The sequence below is a fragment of the Odocoileus virginianus genome, chromosome 3, assembly GCF_023699985.2.
Source record: "Odocoileus virginianus isolate 20LAN1187 ecotype Illinois chromosome 3, Ovbor_1.2, whole genome shotgun sequence".
NCBI classification, from domain to species: domain Eukaryota; kingdom Metazoa; phylum Chordata; class Mammalia; order Artiodactyla; family Cervidae; genus Odocoileus; species Odocoileus virginianus.
This window is the reverse complement of record NC_069676.1, coordinates 46,783,368-46,806,032: the sequence shown is the minus strand read 5'-3', so window position 1 is coordinate 46,806,032 and position 22,665 is coordinate 46,783,368. Positions and strand designations below refer to the sequence as shown.

Here is a 22,665-nt window from a genome sequence, read left to right as displayed (position 1 = left end):
AACAAGGGATTCCTTTATCACCAAAAAATGACTCAATAATTGTATATATAAATGACCAACTTTAAAAAACTAAACAATTTGCCAGTATCTTCACCAATTCAGAATATTAAAAGCAACATAAACACATACATCTATTTCCCAGCAACAAGTGCATTTATTGTTAGGAGCTGTAAAGATTATAGTTGGGTACACTGATCAAACATCTAGAATTTTTCTTATAAAATATTTCAGGTTATGCAATGTTCATACAGAAACAAGGGCAAGTCAAAACACAGATCTTTTTATTCCTAGAAGATGAGTTCCTTATGTGAGTCTACAAAACCAGTAATTCTCCTTCAAAGCAGGGAGAAGTAATTCAGGACAAGTAAGTTCTGGAGTTAAAGAATAATTAGCAAGGAAGACTTGAAGTAAGATGCCACACTGCATCTATATGGCACAAACTGCAAATTACAAAACCCGAAGTTAGAATATCTGCAACTGGAGTAAAACCAGAAGGTCAATCACTTCAACTCATCTGAAAATAATACTTGTAAGACAATTTATTGACTAGTTATTATTTTAGCATAAACATCTCAAGTGAAATGTCTTCTTTATGGTATATTTCCAAATTACACCATTATGAAAAGGTCTGTTTTCAGAGAATGACCAAACAAAATCTGTTCGTAGCAGTCTCTGGTTCTAAATACTGAATATTCCACTTTAAAATAAATAAATTATCAGCTGTCAAGTACTTATTTAGCAGTCATCTGATGTGAACACAGATTCAACATAAAATAAAATTTTAAAAAAGGACATTCACTCAGAGAAGAAAAACATCACATTCCACTGACTTTTGTGATGAAGAAATACAAAAACCAAAGTAACTTTCAAGAGAGCAGGCATGAAATCACAAAGAAATTTCCTGGCAGCCAGCTACATCTATCTCTGGCAAGGACAGTCTAGAAACTCAACCAGTTCTTTTTAACTACCTTAGGTCCTCTAAAACACCGAATTTAAATTAAAAAAAAAAATTAAGATCATTGGACAGAAAATATTAGGGTAGAAAGTTATGACTGATAAGCTTTTAATTTTTTTGTCCTATGTGGGTATTCTAGACAAACAGGCTTATTAAAAAAAAATAAAATGCCTAGCTTGCTACATTTAAACAATGACACTATTTTTAATGAATTGATTTATTCTCAACATAACTTTGCCAAAAGTAAAAAGAATAGATGAGGAAGAAAGAACTGTATTATTATTTTCGTAAAACAATACCAATTTGCACATATACACAGCATTTTCTAGTTTTATGCTCATGTCAAACATGGCATCCCTTTTCCTTTCCACACTCAAATGAGGTGGGGTGGGAAAAAGATCCTCTGTCAGCCAAAATTAGACGCTTAAACTACAAGATGATGAAGACTGAGGGTGGAGGCTGCTGCTTTGGCTCTCCGCTACAGACAGAGCAAGAAACCAAGATATCACACAGAGCCAAGACGACAGGACAGCAGCCTCAGTCACTGACTACCCAGGTACCTGGTTCACCTTTTCCAGACTACAGTTCATTTATTGCTCTCTTCTCTCAAGGCATGTTGATATTTTTGCATTACCACCATCAACGTTCCCATTTTCATTTTCCCTGGTCTTGAGTGTTTCTCTGTGCCTTCTAACAAAGTCAGGTAGAAGAGTAGCTATTAATGACTGTTTCACAGCTGAGAAAACAGCTATGGGGGAGGCTATTTGATCAAGCTTTAGTGATACCTATTCTAGGTAAGCATTATTGTCTACCATCCTTGGCATCACATATGAAAGGGACCACCAAAAATAGCTCTGGACTAAAAATCAGAAGCCTCAATTCTAATCTTAACTATTCTTACCTGGGTATGATCAGGGCCACATTACCTCCAGGTCTTAGGCTGTTTTGAAAATAGGTGATTGGTTTTAGTTCTGATTAAGATGGGGTAAACACATTCCATGTCTATCCCAATGAATGCAACTAAAAACTCTGGAGAGAATACACAGAGTAGAAATCTTGAGAACTGAAATGAAAAAGGGCCAAAGTCACAATTACGTTTGGCAGACAGGGCTGTATCTGTCTCAGTAACTATCAGAAGAAGCAGACTCTAAATAAACAAATAAATAATCAATCAAGGTACAGAAGTACTAAACCAACTGAATCAGTCAATGTCATCAACCAACTCCATCTAATTAGCATATATATTAAAAGAACACTCCAACCAACAATAGCAAAGAAAAAAAAATAACCATAGTCAAGTGCAGATAGAATATCACAAAGGTAGCACTACTGCGTCATAAAACAAATCTCAATAAATAATTTAAAAAACTAAAGTCATGCAAATTATGTTCTCTGACCATACTGAATTTGAATTAAGCTAGGAATCAGTAAAGGCTTCCTAGGTGGCACAGAGGTAAAGAATCCGCCTGTCAATGCGGGAGATAAGGATTCAACCCCTGAGTCGGGAAGATCCCCTGGAGTCGGAAATGGCAACCCACTCCAGTATTCTTGCCTGGAAAATTCCATGAACAGAGGAGAATAGCGGGCTACAGTCCACGGGGTCACATGACTGTACACACACAGAGACAAGAAATCAGTAACAGAAATTTAACAAGAAAATACTTGGAAACTAAACATATTGTACACTTCCAAATAATCCACTGGTCAAAGAGGAAAACTCAAGCAAAAATTTTAAACTAAACAAAAATGGTATGAAGACAAAGCAGGGCTTATATGGAAATCTGCCCTAAATCTTTACACTAAAAAAGAGAAAAGGTCTCAAGTCAATAACCTAATTTCCCACCTCAAGGAACTAGAGAAAGAACAAAATAAACCTAAAGGAAAAAGAAGAAACAACAAAGAACAGAAATCAGTGAAATTGAAAATAACGGAGGAAAAACACACACACAATGAAACCATAAAAAGCTGGTTCATTCAAAATATAAATAGAATTGATAAACCTACAGCAAGACTGGCAAAGAAAATAGAGAGACTAGAGTCAAATTACCTACACTAGGAATGAATTAGAGAATATGGCTATAGACTCCCCATAAACACTAAAGGGATAAGCGACTGCTACAAACAATTTTCTCATATAAAACTTGATTAAATGGATAAAATGGACCAATTCCTTAAAAGCCACTAACTTTCAGAATTTATCTAAGAAGAAATATATAACCTAAATAATATCACATCCAATAAGAAAAACTGAGTTTGTATTTTAAAACCTTCAAAAAAATTAGTTGACTGGACCAGATTAAAGCTTGGCAAACTTCTGTAAAGGGCCAAACAGCAAATACTGTGGGTTTTTAGGGCCATTCCATCTTGGTCACAACAACTTAACTATGTCACTGCAGTGGAAAAGTAACATGGACTGTAAGTAAACAAATGAGTATGGCTATGTTTCAATAAAGTTTACAAAAATAGATGGCAGGCAAGACTTTACCTAATAAGTTTAATTTGTCAACCCTACACTATGATAACTAATGTTACTTTCAAATTCCAAAATTTATAATTCTATACTTCCAAGGTCAAAAATCACTGAAAAATAGTTGAAGAAAAAGGATAATGCAAACACTATCACAGAGATAACTTTCCCCCCCAAAATGTGACGCGTTTATTTTCTTCTGATGCAAAACCAAAGATTTCTACTACCGTACAGAGATCAGTACATTACCAGATCATGAAAAAGTGGTGTGGGACATGCAGGACATGATGGACAACTAGAGGGTATGGTCAATCAATCCCTTTGTAACACGACACTACACCATCACTGAAGAACACACTAAAAAGAACACTGAGGAACTGAACTGAAATGTGGACAAACGTGACAACTTCCAGGCATGCCTTCAAGCACCTCCCTTAAGATGGACTCAGTATCTAAGCTTCAGTGTGGGGAGGATTACAGGAAGATTACAATTCTTTGGAAGAATAAAAAGTTCACACTTTCGAAATTTCACAGAAGAAATTTAAGGTCAAAACATAGTGGGTTTATTTCTCTTCACCTCCAGGAACAAAGCTGATGCTTTATTCAAAACCACATTAAGCTTCTAGTTCAGATCCCAGTCCGACCTTGTACCCTCCTACATTGAAGTTCTTTCCATCGATTAGAGCTGACAGGGTCAGTTTCACTCCTGGTCAAAGGGTCTGAGTGTAACCCAGTCCCATCAGGCTAGCATTGTTTACTTTAGCAGAGAGAGAAGTTCTAAAGTCCAGCTTGTAGTTAGCAGCAATGCCAAGGCGGGTGTTGTTACTGCCAGTTGTCTACTAGAGGTTTATCAACATTTCAATCTTCTCATTCAATTTCTGGTAGATTGACCCTCCAAACTTAGTGCCATCGTTCACATGAGTGTGCAGCTAGAAGTCTGCAGCCTTGTAACCCAGGGTACAATTATTCTGTGACAGTTTGGATTTGGTTGTGTCAAAACTCATCTGATAGCCAGCAAGCCAACCTTCAAAGGCCAACACAGTCCAGCCACAGGTGGCTGGTCCAGAAAAATCTATATCAACATTACTGCCAAAACTGAAACAATCCCATTAATATGAGGTCTTCAATTTCCCACTCTTCTTTCCTGTGTTCAGTACAAATATGGGATCAAGAGTCAGTTTCAACCCTTCAGCTAACTTATTCTCCCAAGTGATTTCTATCCATTACTCTTCTGGGTGAAGGTCAGTCCACAGTTACAGATCCTGTATTTGGTCTCTAGGTTGCCTGATGCTTTCCTTTTATCAGCATAAGCATGACCAGAAGAAGAAAATTTCACTCCACTACATGACTTGGTTCTCAGATCTATTTTGACCATGCCAAATCCATATTCTTTGTTGAAGACATCTTTGGCAGCCTTTCCTAGGTCATAGTAAGTCAGTGTATTACACCTATCTCTGACCAGAGTGCCTGTTCCCTCCGCCAGGGCACCGCTAAAGGTCTTCTTCAGACCAACACTGTTCCTAACTGACTGTTTTGATCAAGACCTTCTGTAAGTACGTACTGTAGTAAACAAAGTCCCCTCCTCCCTCCAACAACTTACTCTCTCAGTCAAACTAGTCCTACATGAATCATTAAAAAAAAAAAAATCACATTATTAAGGTAAAGGCTAAAACTCAATGCATCTGCAGCCTGACACTGGACAGGCTTCTGGGCCTGCTCCATCATCCTAATTTCAAGAGATCACTACTGCTCCATTAAGCCAGTGCCATTTTATCTAATATATAAACATGCATCTTTCTGTGTACAAAAGGTTAGGATCTTGCCTGTTAAAAACTGCAATTCATAATGCCAGAATGGCATAGCTAGAAGTACCTCAAACCTCTTAGAAAGCAACATAAAATACAACTAGAGACATCTTCCTCAGACTTAAGGTCTTTTAAACCTCTCATCTGACACCACAAGAAAATCATACAATTTTTGACAAATAAGCTTTCCAAATTACATAAATGTCAAGAGGAAGAAGTCCTACACATGTTTGAATTTTGCATTCAATGCAACATCTATTTATACTTAAATTCTCCAAATATGCTAGGCAGATCACAGAACAGCTTACACTAACAAATCAATAGAATCATACACCTACAGAACTATGGACTAGCAATACAGGGAAGAGTCTACTGCAGGAAACCCTAGGGTTCACACAAAGATGGAAATCATAGCATATTATATAACAAAACTCAAGCCCTATAGTTGCATATCACAGAACTAACTGAAACATCTATGACATCATGCAACACCAGAGAGTCTAGCTTTGCAGGATACTCTAACACAGCTTTCTTTTCTTGTTGAGCTCGCTTCAAGCAGCTATACAAAAAGAGATGGGTTTACCTTATTTACTATGAAGTATTTCAGTAATAAGTTTCATTTATAGAGCTATACAGTGAAAAATTCCATTTTATTAAAGACAATGGTATAAAATCATATTTTCTGACTTACAAAGATGCATTATAATAAAAGTAGTAAGTGTTCAGATTCTCGGATCACAGGGATCTGAGTTCAAACCGCAGCTGTATGTTTAAACATCTCCGAGCAAGTAACAATTCAATAAGGGTTATTATGGTAGTCAAACAGGTAATAATATGTCTCTCAGCACAATGACCAGTATATGGTAAGCACTATAATAGTAAGATGATCCTTAGTTCTGCTATCAAAAAAAGAAACAATAAGAACAGATAAATGTGTACATACACACACAGTCCAAATGAAGTCTGGCATGCTATATACCAAAAATGGTGATATATAATGAACAGAGAACTTCATAATCAGAAATAAAATAACCTATTCTAATTCTGAAAATTAGAAAATGTAGCCACAAAATGACGCAGTAACAAGCTTTTCAAACAGTCCTTCCAAAGCCTGGAAGCTCTGGCTCTGCTAAAGTGGTTCCAGGAAAGCATTTGCAAAACAGAGAAGAGATCAGCATCTAGATTAAGTGCTTCCCTTCACTACAATGACAATATATCTTCGACAGCGAACATTAACTGCACCTTATTCATACATTCCATATCTATTCTCTTAATCAGATAAAAATTTTATACCTGATATGTTACATAATCAAACCCCTCAAATACAGGCCCAGGCCAATACAAAAAATGTCTAGTTACTTCATTACTCTTTAAAGGTCCTAAAATCACTGCCTCCAATGTTTCAGGGCAAGAACAAAGGCAAATTTAACCTTAAGCAACATCATCCTCACCAGGTCCTAAACTGTACCAATTTTATTCTGCCTAAAACTAGTTTAAGGTACAAAAAAATACAAGCTATAATAGCTACTATGTAAGTTACCATCCAGACACTGAAGGAAGAAGTTGATGGCTTAACTCTTTAGCTATTCCTCTTAACTGGTTGGCTATCTTAACTGGTTGTAACTATCCAAGAGAAATTTAAGACAAGCAAGAAATAAAAACTACATATGTAATCTAAAATTTTCAAGTAGCCATAGGTAAAAAGAAACAGGTAAAAAAATTAGAACAAATTTTATTTAACCCAATATATCCAAAATATTATCAATGAGACAGAGATATTTACAGCTTTTTCAGTGAAATATGTCTTGGAAATTTGGTGTATAGTTTACACTCACAACACATCTCAATTTGGACCTGTCACATTTTAAGTGCTCAATAGCCACATATGCCTACTGGTTACCACACTGGATGGAACCAAGCTAAAGCTACTCAAGTCCAAGACATGTACTTCTTCTCACCAATTACAAATTCTAATTCTAGTAACTCAGCACATGACTGAACTGCTAGACAAGATTGCTACGGTCACAACCAAGTGGAATTCTGGGAACTTCCTAGTAGTCGAGTGGTTAGGGCTCTGCCCTTTCATTGCAGAGGTACTAGGTTTGATTCCCAGTCAGGGAACTAAAATCCCATAAGTTGTGCATGTGGCAAAAAAACAAACAAAACACACCCAAATGGTATTCATTTTAAAGACTGAGGTCTTTTATGTTTCAGACATTGTGTTAAGAATTTTCAGACAGGGGGACAAGAGGGTTTTGGATTGGGGTAGTGGGGAAGGGTTGTTCACTTGTTTATTGAGGGGAATGTGAATATGGTAATAGAAACAAGTAAGTTTGGTCCTAATAAATTCTACTACTGGGAAAAACTCAAAGCACATGACCTAACAAAGGGAGAAAGAACCAAATTAATAATCAGTATATCCCTTAGCAGAAGAAGAGTGTGAAATAAAGAATTCAGCTGTACCAAGTACACAGCTCTTCAGAAGGAGGTGTTTCACTGGCACTGAAATATCTTCAGAGAATATTATAACACAGAATTGGGCTCCAAAGTCAACTACACATTTAAGAAACAAATTTGAACACATTAAACTAGTAGCTGATTTTAACCTGTTAACCTAATTGTTTGTTTTTTCATTTTGTTCATTATTATTTTTTATTATGCTAATTGCATAACATAACATTTACCATCTTAGTCAATTTTAAGCATATAGGTCTTAAGAACATTTATATTACTGTGCAGCCATCACCACATCCATTTCCAGAACTTTTCATTTTCCCAAACTGAAACTCTGTTCCCATTAAACAGTAACTCAACACTTCCATCTCCACCAGTGCCTGGCACTCCCACTCTCCTTTCTGTCTCTATGAACTTAACAACTCTTAGGAACCTCATGGAAGTGGGATCATAGAGGATTTGTCCTTTGTGTCTGGCTTATTTCACTCAGCATAATATCCTCAGGTCCATTCATGTTGTTGTCCCATTAACTTAACAGTTTGAACATTCTATGAATATCTTATGACTATGTAGAGAACATTAAGAGGGTTAAAACATTATTTTAAAATTTAGAAAACACTGCATACAAGAAAATGGACAAACTGGAAATACATATACCTAAATGTTAGTAGCAATGGTGGTTCAATAATTTAATGCACATGTGTGACTTTCAATTAGAAAAAATAAACAGTGGCAATAACTTTTTTCAAATTCAATTACATTTCAATTTCAATCCATTTACTTTTAAACCCATCCAAGTTGCTTTTCCTTCCCTAGAAACCTCACAGGCAGAGTAACCTTAGGTTGACAGAGCAAGAACAAATTAAACTTAACCACAATAACCACATTTCATATCAAGGAAACCTGGAAAGTCATTTGTGACACTACAGAGATCCACTGAACAGTCCCAAAAACCCTCTACTGCCAGGCATCTGAAGTATTTCCATAATGTTTAGTAAGCAGGGGTCAAATGAATTATTTTTAACACCAATGTTTCTTAAAGCTTCAGAGTAAGTCAGCAACAGATCTAACATCATCTCTTAACTCTCCAAACTACAATGCAAGAAGCAACACTAAGGCTGCTGACCTTCTAGCCCTTGGAGTCTTTAAAAGAGAGCTGGACCCTCACGTTATAATCATTTACCCTCGCTGCTTATTTCAGAGTATCTGATTTAATTTTTTCCAAAAATGTCATCTGTATACTGAAAAAGTGAAACATCTAAGAGAAGTAAGGGTAAACCACTCATAGCCGCCTCCTCCATAATGCTCTAGAATGTAAGACAAATAAGGACAAGAATCTTTATTTTTTTCACTAATGTATCCCTAGCACCAAGAATATCCCAAACTGTTCACCTTATCCATTTTTCCCAAGTCAGCATGAGTTCTTATGAAGCAAGTACCTATTGAGTATCTCTTCTAGCATTATACTGAACCCTGAAAGAATATTTTAAAAATAGGCCCATCTTTCAAAAGTTTAAAACCAAGCTGCATAAATTGCATGGATAAAGGTAATACAATTAAGCAACAATTCAAGGAAGTAAAACAATTGAGTGCTACTTGCTTCAAGTAGCAAAAAATAAGGTAGAATGGTGTAGTTTGAAATGGCGTTCAGCAAAGAGATGGGGGTGGGGGAGGGCAGGGAAATGCGAGCCTTGAAGGAAGAGCAGGTTAGATTTAATCAAGTAGGAAGGGAATTTCAAAAACATAATGAACAATGTCCTACTGAAGGCATAAGCTCAAACTGACCTGAGCAGGTAGAACAAACATGAAATGGAAAAAGTGAATAGAGCCAGGAATAAGACAATGGCAATGGAGACAAAAAAGGACAAATGCAATAAACCATCCTAGCAGTTTCTCCACCTTACCTGTACATTGGCATTTCTTGAGGAACTTTTAAAAATACTGATGCCTGGAACTGAATCTGGTAATTATGACTTAATTTGGGTACAATCTAGACATCAGGATTTCTAAAAGTTGCCCAAGGATTCTAATTTCCATCCAAAGTTAAGAGTCACTGCCCTATCTCATCAACTGTACATTTTGAAAACAAAGCTTTATTAAATTTATTAATAAGTTTATTAAATTGTTATAAATTATTAAATATATTTATATTTTTACATTTAATATTACTATTATATAATTATTAAATATGGATTATAAAATTATTATAAACTTATTAAATCATTGTCTCAGAGGAAACACCAGTGTAACTTGCTAAGTGGCAACACAGGATGAAGAAGGAAGGCTCAAGAAATTACGACAAAATTATAGTATGTTATCTATAAAAATAATGACATGACTAGGAGAATTCAACAAGAGGAAAAAGTAAAAATACATGAGCCTTTCTGGATTTTTACCATTCCATCAACAAGTTCTATGTACTAAACCAGTTTTAATTAATACAAACTGTCCCAATTCTCCATATACCATAATAACTCATCTAATACTTTTCATAAGAACTAATCAAAACTGAAAGTGAACCATTTTTTATAAATCAAGGTAGAGCTCAATGCAAAGACCATAAAATAAATACTTGATAAATTGCCTCAGGTTTCCCAGCTAGAAATAAACTCATCCTCCTTGCAATTCCCATGGTATTTTAGTAAAACCTATGATGGCACTCCCAAAAAATGGGACTGTAGAGATGCTGTATGTTTCCGAAGGGAAGGATCAGTGCCTCATTCCTCCCCTTAAACAGTGCCCAGCACACTACTCTGCAGATTATACATAATATGAACTGCGTGGCAAGAAGATAGTGACAGGTAAGTTCTGACTATCACTGGAGGTTTTTGAATGCTTCATGAATAAGCAAACCCTATCCCCAGCTGATTCTGCTTCTTGCAGATCCTTTTACCCTAGTTCAGTTCAGTCGCTCAGTCGTGTCCAACTCTTTGTGACCCCATTAATCGCAGCATGCCAGGCCTCCCTGTCCATCACCAGCTCCCGGAGTTTACTCAAACTCATGTCCATTGAGTCAGTGATGCCATCCAGCCATCTCATCCTCTGTCGTCCTCTTCTCCTCCTACCCCCAATCCCTCCCAGCATCAGGGTCTTTTCCAATGAGTCAACTCTTCGCATCAGGTGGCCAAAGTATTGGAGTTTCAGCTTCAGCATCAGTCCTTCCAATGAACACCCAGGACTGATCTCCTTTAGGATGGACTGGTTGGATCTCCTTGCAGTCCAAGGGACTCTCAAGAGTCTTCTCCCACACCACAGTTAAAATGCATCAACTTTTCAATGCTCAGCTTTCTTCACAGTCCAACTCTCACATCCATACGTGACCACTGGAAAAACCATAGCCTTGACTAGATGGACCTTTGTTGGCAAAGTAATGTCTCTGCTTTTTAATATGCTGTCTAGGTTGGTCATAACTTTCCTTCCAAGGAGGAAGTGTCTTATAATTTCATGGCTGCAATCACCATCTGCAGTGATTTTGGAGCCCAAAAAAATAAAGTCTGACACTGTTTCCACTGTTTCCCCCATCTATTTCCCATGAAGTGATGGGACTGGATGCCATGATCTTAGTTTTCTGAATGTTGAGCTTTAAGCCAACTTTTTTACTCTCCTCTTTCATTTTCATAAAGAGGCTTTTTAGTTCACTTTCTGAAGTGAAGGCTTCTCGTCACTTTCTGCCATAAGGGTGGTGTCATATGCATATCTGAGGTTATTGATATTTCTCCCGGCAATCTTGATTCCAGCTTCTGCTTCTTCCAGCCCAGCGTTTCTCATGATGTACTCTGCATGTAAGTTAAATAAGCAGGGTGACAATATGCAGCCTTGACGTACTCCTTTTCCTATTTGGAACCAGCCTGTTGGTCCATGTCCAGTTCTAACTGTTGCTTCCTGACCTGCATACAGGTTTCTCAAGAGGCAGGTCAGGTGGTCTGGTATTCCCATTTTTCAGAATTTTCCACAGTTTATTATGATCCACACAGTCAAAGGCTTTGGCATAGTCAATAAAACAGATATAGATGTTTTTCTGTAATTCTCTTGCTTTTTCGATGATCCAGCAGATATTGGCAATTTGATCTGTTTCCTCTGCCTTTTCTAAAACCAGCTTGAATATCTGGAAGTTCACTGCTCACGTATTGCTGAAGCCTGGCTTGGAGAATTTTGAGCATTACTTTATTAGCGTGTAAGATGAGTGCAATTGTGTGGCAGTTTGAGCATTCTTTGGGATTGCCTTTCTTCGGGATTGGAATGAAAACTGACCTTTTCCAGTCCTGTGGCCACTGCTGGGTTTTCCAAATTTGCTGGCATATTGAGTGCAGCACTTTCACAGCATCATCTTTCAGGATTTGAAATAGCTCAACTGGAATCCCATCACCTCCACTAACTTTGTTCGTAGTGATGCTTTCTAAGGCTCCCTTGACTTCACATTCCAGGATATCTGGTTTTAAGGTGAGTGATCACACCATCATGATTATCTGGGTCGTGAAGATCTTTTTAGTATAGTTCTTCTGTGTATTCTTGCCACTCTTAGTATTTTTTGATTCTGTTAGGTCCATACCATTTCTGTCCTTTATCAAACCTATTTTTGCATGAAAAGTTCCTTTGGTATCTCTAATTTTCTTGAGATCTAGTCTTTCCCATTCTGTTGTTTTCCTCTATTTCTTTGCATTGATCACTGAGGAAGACTTTCTTCTCTCTCCTTACTATTCTTTGGAACTCCACATTCAAATGGGAATATCTTTCCTTTTCTCCTTTGCTTTTCGCTCCTCTTCTTTGCACAGCTATTTGTAAGGCCTCCTCAGACAACCATTTTGCCTTTTTACATTTCTTTTCCATGGGGATGGTCTTGATCCCTGTCTCCTGTACAATGTCATGAACCTCCGTCCATAGTTCACCAGGCACTCTATCAGATCTAGTCCTTTAAATCTATTTCTCACTTTTACTGTATAGTCATAAGGGATTTGATTTAGGTCATACGGGAATGGTCTAGTGGTTTTCCCCACTTTCTTCAATTTAAGTCTGAATTTGGCAATAAGGAGTTCATGATCTGAGCCACAGTCAGCTCCGGTCTTGTTTTTGCTGACTGTATAGAGCTTCTCCATCTTTGGCTGCAAAGAATAGAATCAATCTGATTTCGGTGTTGACCTTCTGGTGATGTCTATGTGTAGAGTCTTCTCTTATGTTGTTGGAAGAGGGTGTTTGCTATGACCAGTGCGTTCTCTAGGCAAAACTCTATTAGCCTTTGCCCTGCTTCATTCCATACTCCAAGGCCAAATCTCCCTGTTACTCCAGGTGTTTCTTGACTTCCTACCTTTGACCCTAAGGTTTCTTCAAATGTGTTTCACTGCCCTCCCACTTTATCCTCACTCCAATACTTCTGGACAGGACACAGCCTGACCACTGTTATGTGAGTCAATTCAAGCGAACTATTAAATGTTTTTATCTTTAGGAGAAACATGCTCAGAAATTTTTTTCTAAAATATACTTCTGAATCTTGACATAATTCCCTTCAAAAGCCCCATCATAATCCTTTAAATTCTGCCCAACATCAATCACTGTTCTAGCTTTCACTTACATAGTAAGATGTTATGTAAGATGGCTGTTATGGTCCCCATATCTTCAGTATAAATGAATATTTCCCGCTTTTACTTACATCCATGGCACAAAATAGAAAGTACTATTTAAATATCTGCCATCCTGGGGAGAATCCAAGAGGTGACTCACAGCCAGAGGTGACTAGCCCAAGACCTGACCAAATCTAAGACTGAAGGAATATTTTTTTAGATTGGTTAGGAAGCTCTGGTATGGAGCAACGAGAACAGATTTATCACATACTCTCCCCTACAAAGGCTGTTTTTAAAGTGCCTTCCCAATCATAACTATTAGACACTTTCACATCACTTCAGCACTGTACATGATAGCAGGGAACTGATTCACATACATGCCAGTAGGCCTTTGTTTCCCTCTTTAAGACTCCAATATCATGAGTTAGTCTTCAAATTAGTCATTTTTTACATTTTCTGATTTCCAGGCTTACATATGGGTTTTTAAATGTGTCCCACATTTTCACTGTTGACTTATCAACTGCATTTTCCATCTGATTTAACTAAGCCTCTAATCTCATTTTTCTGAGGTAAACTGCATATGATCAAAACATGGCAATGGCTTAAAAAAATTCAATATGCTTGACTGATTTCACAATATGGTAGAAACAAGATAAACACAGGAAGCCATTTATCTTCACCCCAGGAATTCCATCATGACCCACCATTATATGTTCACTTATATAAGAATAAAATGAACAAACAAGATGTATGGCAAAAGAACATATGAGAAAGTACCAAAGATCTTTTCACAAAAACTTATTAAGTAGACAAAAATCACTAAAACTAATTCGCATTGTCCTTCTTCCCTTTAAAATGATTCTCTATAATTTTTATTTAATTTATTCCTTCTTTGCTAGAGTAAAAGACTGGGTACAAGATCTAAACTATAGTAACCCTAAACCAGCATTAAATAATTGAAATGGAAAAGTATTAAGGAAGTAAAAAAGACATTACCAATAGAGAAAACAAGTACGGTTATTTTCTACGGCAAAAAGAAAGGTGTTAAATTTCACAGCATTGGTTTTCAAACACAAATCTTAAAAGTTCAAAAACACTACTCACTTCACCTAACACAACAGTTCAGTTCAGTTGCTCAGTCATGTCCGACTTTGCTCTGCTTGGCAAAAATCTAGTCTTATCACATTGTATATACAGTTCATTCAAGAAACTTCATCTATTATAAATATTTTCAATATTCCCTTTTGCTCAAAATTATATGGTCACCTAGATGTGGCAAAAGAATTTTAGGGGTGTTGAAGGTTACTATCCATGTAGACACAAGCTGAAATATGTAGACACAAGCTGAATTATGTAGACAGAGGTGAAGAAATACAATTTCTGCAAGTTACTTTCAAATGTTTCATATAAAAAAGGGTTGCATATATGCACATACACACACACACATATATTTCTACACAAAACATATTTATCTGTTAATTGGTGAACTAGATAAAGGGTTTACTGTATGATTTCTGTAAGCTTAAAATTTTAAACACTAAAAAGTTGAGAAAGGGGACACACAGTAAGCTATCTATCCATTCCTTGAAAAATTTTACTCCACCCAAAAGTCAAGAAGCTAAAAACATATTGGACACTTACAGTTAAAACACCTCAGACCCAACAATTATTACAGAAAACTCTTGTTACTTCAAAGAATGTTTTGAAAAACACCTCAGAACCAACACCTGTCAGGGAAAATTCTTACTCACATTGCCCATGTACTCCGAGAGCAGGTCCTGCAAGGCCTGGCGGACAGCATTACACTCTGCCACGATTCTCTCACGCCGGTCATCACGTGTGCAGGATGAATCAGCCATCAGGGCAGCCCCACTAATGATGCTCTCCAGGCGCTCCTCCAGGGAAGGCCTAAAGCGCTCCTCGCTGAAGCTCAAGGGGTCCACAATGATTTGTTTCTGCAAAGGAAGCATTAGTGACTATTAGTGTAATCTCTATTTTCTCCAATATTCAAGAAGGTGAGGAAAATGCTGTTTAGAAACACCAATATATAACACAAAAAATTTCAATGCCTGAAACAAAGTTATACTTGGCAGATGAGGGGCATCCCACACAAGTTGGCTGATGGTGGATTACTTCTTAAAGAAGGCACTGGAAGCAATACTATCAAGCTGAAGGGGTCTGAATAAGGTATGATATCTCAAATGCAAACAGAACTATGTCAGCATAAAAATCATGTTCATGCTACTTAATCTGAATATCTAAAGGTTAACATATATCATAATAGTAAGTAACCAAATGAGAATTACAAGAAACATAAACATCAGCACTCTTTTCCTTTCCTATGTACAGAGTGTAAAACTGTTACATGACAGTAACAGAACTGTTTCACCACACACAAAAAAAATAAAAACAAAGCGCTGACTTCTGTCATCAAGGTTTCAGAAAAGTCATTTATAATCAGTTTCAACTGTCCTCACCTTAAACATTTCAAAGTTTATAAATGATTCAGTCTCAAATTTATTCTGCTAATTCCAAATTAGAGACTTTATTACCTCAAAAACCTTCAGATATTCTGTAAGAGATGACAGCAATCTGTCCCAACAAAGCCACTCTCTAAGACACAATTATCCCCAAAAGAATAAATCCTTCCTCTGTCTCCCCTTTACTCCCCCGACTCCACTCAAATCTAGATTTACCACTGATGAATAAAGTCAGGTAACAAGTAAGCTACAGGTACAAGGTCTAACATCAGCAGCCACAGGACAGGATCTAGTGGCCTTCCATAGACTTTCCACTTGATACAATTCATCCTCACACCAATAAACGTCTGTACAAATATTTTGCCTTTATTTTTCTTTATAGGGACTATGTTCTTATTGATTTCGATTTAAATGCCAAGTTTTTCCCCCCTAAAAAAAGCCTGCCCTTTTCCAATAAGTACACATTTCTTCTTTCTCTTCCCCAAAACCATCCATTTCAAAAATGAACATACGATTCCTTCGGTTTATTATTAACCTACATTATAGCTGACTGTTTTTTTTTACCAGACTAAGATACTGCAGTTATTTCTCTGGTCAAAACTGAATACACAATGCCTTCTTCACAATGACCAATAGGAAGGAGGAAGGAATGGTCACAGGATTTTAACAGTCACAGAACTTCAACAGACTTATAAGCATTTAGTCCAACCCCCTCATTTTATGAATGAAGTTTCACTGTACCCTGAAGAGGTTAAGTGGCCTCTAATAGATACTACTCAACTTAGGGCAAAATGTAACCCTTACTGCCTTGAATGAGGCCAGTAGCTAATACTATCAAATTTGAAGGGGAAAAACAACAGTGCCAGTTAATTGTAAGATATATCTTAAGAATTTGCTCTAAGTTCATTTAATGTTTAAGGTTCCAGGGTCAAAATTCAGTTCTAACATCATAGACTTTTGGCTTAACACTGTCTTTACCCAAGCCAAAGAGGTGAGACAAAGGAAAGAAAAATCAAGAAAAACTGTTAAAATGCACTCTATTATATTCACTCTATACTTCAAAGCATTCCTACTTATGAAAGGATGCTTGTCACCTGGAAGGTAATTTTCTCTTATGCTAATTTTTTTTAAAAAAATTAACAGTTGGTTCAAAAAAAAAAAAAAAAAACTTAGAGAAATCTTGAACTGCTGCCATCTACTGGAAGCCATGAGGCATTGTGGGTAGAAACTTAAAACCATAAAATACATCCCCAAAAATTATGATTCGAGTTGACACATAGGATAGTGTGTGCACAGAATATATACACAGAACATAACTGGGGCATCATTTATAAAAAGTGATTATATGGCATTATGCTAACAAAGTATTTTAATCCTAAATTTGCTCCCACTTGATTAAATGTTGTCTTTATTACAACTTAGTTATTGAGAAGTGTGTCTGGGCAAGTAAGATTAAGATGACAGCACTTTTGGTGTAGTCATTTATGATGTGTCTGTAACTTTCACTAGACTGTGAGTACCTGGAGCATACAATCCAAGTGCACTTTGCCTCTGTATAGTCCATAGGTTCACATCTCCCAGAAGGTTAAAATCTTGGTTGAAATGAATAGAATTCATATCTAAAGAATGACCTCTTAAGGAAACACAAGTTGTATTAAAAAAATTCAGAAGTTTAACTAAAACTAAAAAAGAAAAGAGAAGGGAAGGGGAAGAGGGACGGGAGGGGAGAGGAAGAAAAGATAAAAGCTCTAGGCCAAGATCAAGCTGACTGATGGGTCATAAAATTTCTTTCAACTTACACTACAAATCTAAGACAAAATTGAGCTTTCATGAGAAACCTTGATCACATTTCCCCAGAAATCTGTTAACTTTGACGGATCATCAAGAGCCTGAAGTCTCCTCCCAAGTATAACTTACATCAAAGTTATTGAGGGCATATGCCAGTTCTCCACCTCCTCCACCCTGGTGCTGAGAGGCATCATCTGATGCAGTGGCCTGGGCTGCATTAGAAATTCCTGTGACTGCCTGTTGCAGCTGCTTGTATATCAGGTCTCTGTTGGCCTTGTAGGCTGCGACGTCAGGGTGCTGTAGGCATGCCTGGGATGCAGTATAGAGGATTGGAACGTTTTTCTGCAGGATTCCTCTGGCTGCAGCCATCTGATCACGATGGCCCACATCTTTCAGTTCCTACAAAAGTAAAACAAGAATATGAGTTCCACTCATAAAAATTTGTCAGTGAATTCTAAAAAGTTAGAATTTCTGATAATTAGATGTTATTTTCATTAACAGTTTGGCTTGAAAGTTCATCACAAAGGACACAGTATGGCTTAGTAGCTAAGAGTTCAAACTTTCCCAAAACACAAAGACCTGAATTTGAATCTCCAGCTCCAGTTTTTACTATTATGATCCTATTTAAACTCTACATACTCAGTTTCTCCTTCTGTAAAAATAGGAGCAATATTTTGCTCTCTTATAAATGCCTTGAGGATTAAATGGAACAATGCATGTAAGGCATCTAGAACAGCACTAATAAAAAATAAAACCATAAAAAAAAACCCCATGAAAATAGCATCTTGATTATAACCTTATTAAGATGGATATACCTATTTCAACTAAAATACAAAAAATAAGAGACATTTAAACAGAGCAAAATTTATTAAGAGGACTTCTTTTTTATTAAGTTATTAAAGTTCACTGAGAGAGTCTTGTGAAATTTGGGATGAGATACCACAGATATCTCAAAACCACAAACTACTCAAATCAGCCAGATAAGGATGTGGAAGCCTATTCTGCCAAGTACAGAACATCTCGTTTTCCCTTTCCCATCCCAAAGACCACCTTAGGACCCAGATTATTAGGGCATAAAGCTGAGGTCCATGGACTCCATGACTTTAACCCAAAAGGTTTGTGTTAATATTTCACTATAATACTCTATAGACATGCAATCTTAGGTGAACTGTCCTTTCTCAATTTCCTCTATCCCATAATTATAATCCACAGTTAAAATGATTTGAGGTTCCCAACATGGTTTCAACTACCAGCATCTGCTTGGTAAACTGGGTGAATATGCTAAGTGATACCAACAATAAACAAGATGGGAAGGGAGTACTTCTGGAATTCCTATGTTACTGCAATTACTCAGAGAAAACTAAGTCTTCAGTAAATGTGCATTTGCCACCACAGGAGAAAAATGTAAGTGATAACCATAACTGACCACCAACTGTTTCAACTCTATTTTATGTGTGATCCTAGAATTTCAACGTTAATCTCATCAACTGAGTCCTAGAGTGTAATTTAAATGTTTTTAAAATAAGTACAACACATGCAAACAGTAAGAGAAAACTGACTTAGAAAGGCCAAAGTCAATTACTCAATTTAAAATCTGACTTAACTGTTTATGGGTCATCTTTCTAAATGAGTTCCTAATTAAGCATTAGAGACACCAAACTGGCTTTTGTCTGAAACTTCATCTCACTATGTTTTAGGTTTGCATCTTTATTGAAACTTTGTACAGTATGACAGCTTACTTTTCCTGCTAGAATTCTCATTTGCAATCTGAATTTGCAAGTAATAGCTCACAGCACTTCAAATGCCCTGTAGCACAGTACATTAGGCTAAATATTCAGAAATAGGACCCCGTGGATTTTGATATCAATGATCCATTTCAAGACTCAAGCTATGACAGGGGGTTGAGGCTCACTATTATGCTTAAACAGCTGGTGCACATGTTCTGTGTGGTATATCCTAAATGGCTTCCCTCACCACAACCTCAGGGACTTTTAGGCTTTCTAAGAAGGCATTTGCCTTTATAATATCCTCTATTTTATAAGAACACTTTGCAATCAACTTTGACATACTTCCTAAGTATCCACAGCCTAAATCAGCACAATCTTTTACAAAGGTTAGCAAAGACACTTTGTGGTCACCCAAAGTTATAATAGGTGCTACAATTCCTGTTCAACACATAATTTTCCTAAAGCCACTTCCCAGCCTGGTATGATAAATTCCTACCTTCCCAAAGACTACATGAGGTTCAATACTCAAAAAAGGACACCATGGACTTAGAGGATGATCATTTTAAGACTCGAGCTAAGACAAAGGGCTAGGGCTCACCAGTATATGAAAGCAGCTGGTGCACATGTGCTGTGTGGCATTTTCTAAATATCTTGCCCTCATACAATGTATCTTTGACAGACTTCTTTTTACAAGTAAGGAGGATGTATTTTAATCTATGACGAAAATGACAGCCACCATCATTTGTCCTAACTGCTAAAGTGTTCTACCTTCTCTCTTTTTAGAAGTGCTTCTGCCACAACATAAAGAACTAGATTTTAAGTAAAGATAGGAAAACAGACACTATCACAAGGCAGGACTATTTACTATAATAAGAAAAATGATCAATCATAAGAATTCTTTTCAAAATATACAGTGCTAGGACTTCGCTGGTGGTCTAGTGGCTGAGACTCCATGCTACTTAAATTCAGGTCTGATCCCTGGTCAGGAACTAGATCCCACACGCTGCAACTAAAATCCAATGCAGCCAAAAATAAGATACACAGGGCTGGTAAGTAATCCAGATTAATGGGGGAAAATAAGCTATTAAGCAATGTAATAGATTACATACAAAATTATAGAGTTCCTTGGTCTACTTTAGGCTTCATAATTCCCCAGTGTGACCAAACAAACTCAGGAACAAACAAAACAAAGTGGAAATGACTCCTTCCAACATAATTTGAACTAACCATCACACAAGTAACCAAGAAACAGAAGCTAAGTTCTAAGCAATCCAGAACACTTTCTAACTAAGATCTGGAAATTCAAATGACAATCTCCTCTCATGTCCCTCTTAACAACATAAAATTGCAGCCATAGTTACTTTTGATCAGATGTCTTCTCTTGGATTCAAATGACTATACTTAAAAAAATGGTCCATGGTCAAACCCATTCAGTCCACATGATTTACACATGAAATAGACAGTGGCAATATTATCCATTACCAATTTGTTCACGCTTTCAGAAAAATAATCACGAAAATCAGAGTTGACAGACTAGGTAAGAAGCACTATGTTTTTAACAAACCTATCTCAACAAGCTCGTGTACCTGGGTGGGTGGAATGTAAACACCATAGTAGTCCATCTTTAGCATATTGGGGAGGCAGAGCTGACAATGTAAGGCAGAAGTAGTCCTCCTCATAAAAACCAGCATCAGTGCTATGACAGATCCAACCCCTGCCATCTAGTTTACCCTGACAGTCAAAGAAGAGTCTGCAGCCAGTCTAATGGAAATTCAAAACTTCTACTCAGCAAATAATATTCTAGCCCAAGAAAGTAACAGATTACAGCCACACACAGGATCCCATTCCAGATGGAGCTGCAGTACAGCAAAATGGGGTTTTTCTCTCATTTTATTGAACACTATTGTATCTAGACAGTGTTCTAGGCACTAAGGATTACAGCAGCAGATTAAACAATATGCCTGTCTTCTAGAGCCATACAGCCTAGGTTCAAAACAGGCTCTACCACTTCTAGATGGATGTCTGTGCCAAATTAATTAACCTCTCTACACTATAGTTTCTCCATCTATAAAATTAATATCTGATCAATTACAGGATCTACCTTATACTATTTTTGTGAGGATTAAACAAATTTGTCCTTACAAAGTGCTTATAACAGTGTTTAGTGCATAGTAAATACCTTTTTAAAGTTATTCACTATTATTTTCAACAACATCCTCACCCCTACACCATGTTCCATAAAAACCTCAAAGACAAAATCGGTAAATTTCAGAGCTCCTATACATCTTATACGGTTCAGCATTTCCTCACTGGGTGGCTGTTGCTTAAATGGTACAGGGGAGCTAAAGCAGCCAAGTATGCACATCGTATCCAAATACTGTTTGTGACGAAATCCCTTTTCTGGACCAGGGAGCCTGCAAAGATAAAAGGCTTGATGAGGAGGTGAACTATTACATACCACACCTGGGGAGAAAAGGAAAGGTCACAGGTGAAACAGTCCAGGATACTAAGCATACAGCAGTAGAGGAACTCTGCCAGAAAACACAAAGTGTGGAAAACTGTGACCAGTAACTAAAGAAGACCAGTGGGAAGTACCTAAAAGGGAGAGTGAAGATTCCACCAGGCTGGTACATTAGGATAAAATGAATTGCAATTTAATTCCCAAGAAAAGCATTAGTTTCAAGAAATACACACCAAGCCCCAGGTCCTATAAAAGGTCGTATTATGATCGGGGGCACACACGCGCCCACAGCCAGCCTATTCAACAAATTCTACTGTAGGAGGCTAAAGGTTAAAGATTCAGACCCAAGGAAAACTGTAAGTGACCATGATATACTACAAACCCAAGACAAACTCTAGAATCTATCAGTCAAGATACCAGCAGAAAACAGATGCTAAGATCAAGCTAGGTAATTTAAAGATGTTTAGAGACTATAATACAACAGTTATGGGGGTGAAGTACAGAAAAACCACGGTTTATTAGGGCACTTGGGCCCAAAGAGACGAAATTAGACAGCAGTTACCTGAAACCAGGGAACGAGGCAGAAGGAGAACACAACCCAAGAGAGGCTATGACATTTAGCCACCCAGGACAACCAGGAGGCATGGATAAATCCCAGTTTACTGTCCTCTGATCTCCTAATGATGCTACCACTAGCCAACTCAACCAGAAGCCAGAGAGCAAAGAAGCCCCTGGATGCAGTCCTGAAGATAGGTTAGGCTCCTGGGGCAGAGAGCAGGGTGATCAAGGGCAGAAAACACATATGGAGTGGCTTATAGAAGATCTTTCAGCACATTAACGAGTAACTTCAAGATTTTTATGACATCTTATTTGGGAAGCATTTTTATATATATATATATATCAGGGGATTATAATTAAGGAACTCTTCATGGACTCAAAGCACACAGAATTAAAACTCAGGTAGCATTACTCT

The 22,665-nt window shown here is 37.2% G+C and overlaps 1 protein-coding gene and 1 pseudogene across 6 annotated transcripts in view; both read right to left on the bottom strand.

Annotated features, from left to right (window-relative positions):
- The window catches only part of CTNNA1 (catenin alpha 1), a 320,722-nt gene that overhangs the window by 90,615 nt on the left and 207,442 nt on the right, over positions 1-22,665 (bottom strand). For all 6 annotated transcript variants that reach the window (XM_020908383.2, XM_020908385.2, XM_020908382.2 and 3 more), the window contains 2 exons: positions 17,634-17,903; positions 14,988-15,191 (listed from right to left, as the gene is read on the bottom strand). In XM_020908383.2, coding sequence (XP_020764042.1) covers positions 14,988-15,191; positions 17,634-17,903 — 474 coding nt within the window. The remainder of the gene's footprint in view (positions 1-14,987; positions 15,192-17,633; positions 17,904-22,665) is intronic.
- LOC110147136 (voltage-dependent anion-selective channel protein 3 pseudogene) lies at positions 3,652-4,862 on the bottom strand (annotated as a pseudogene).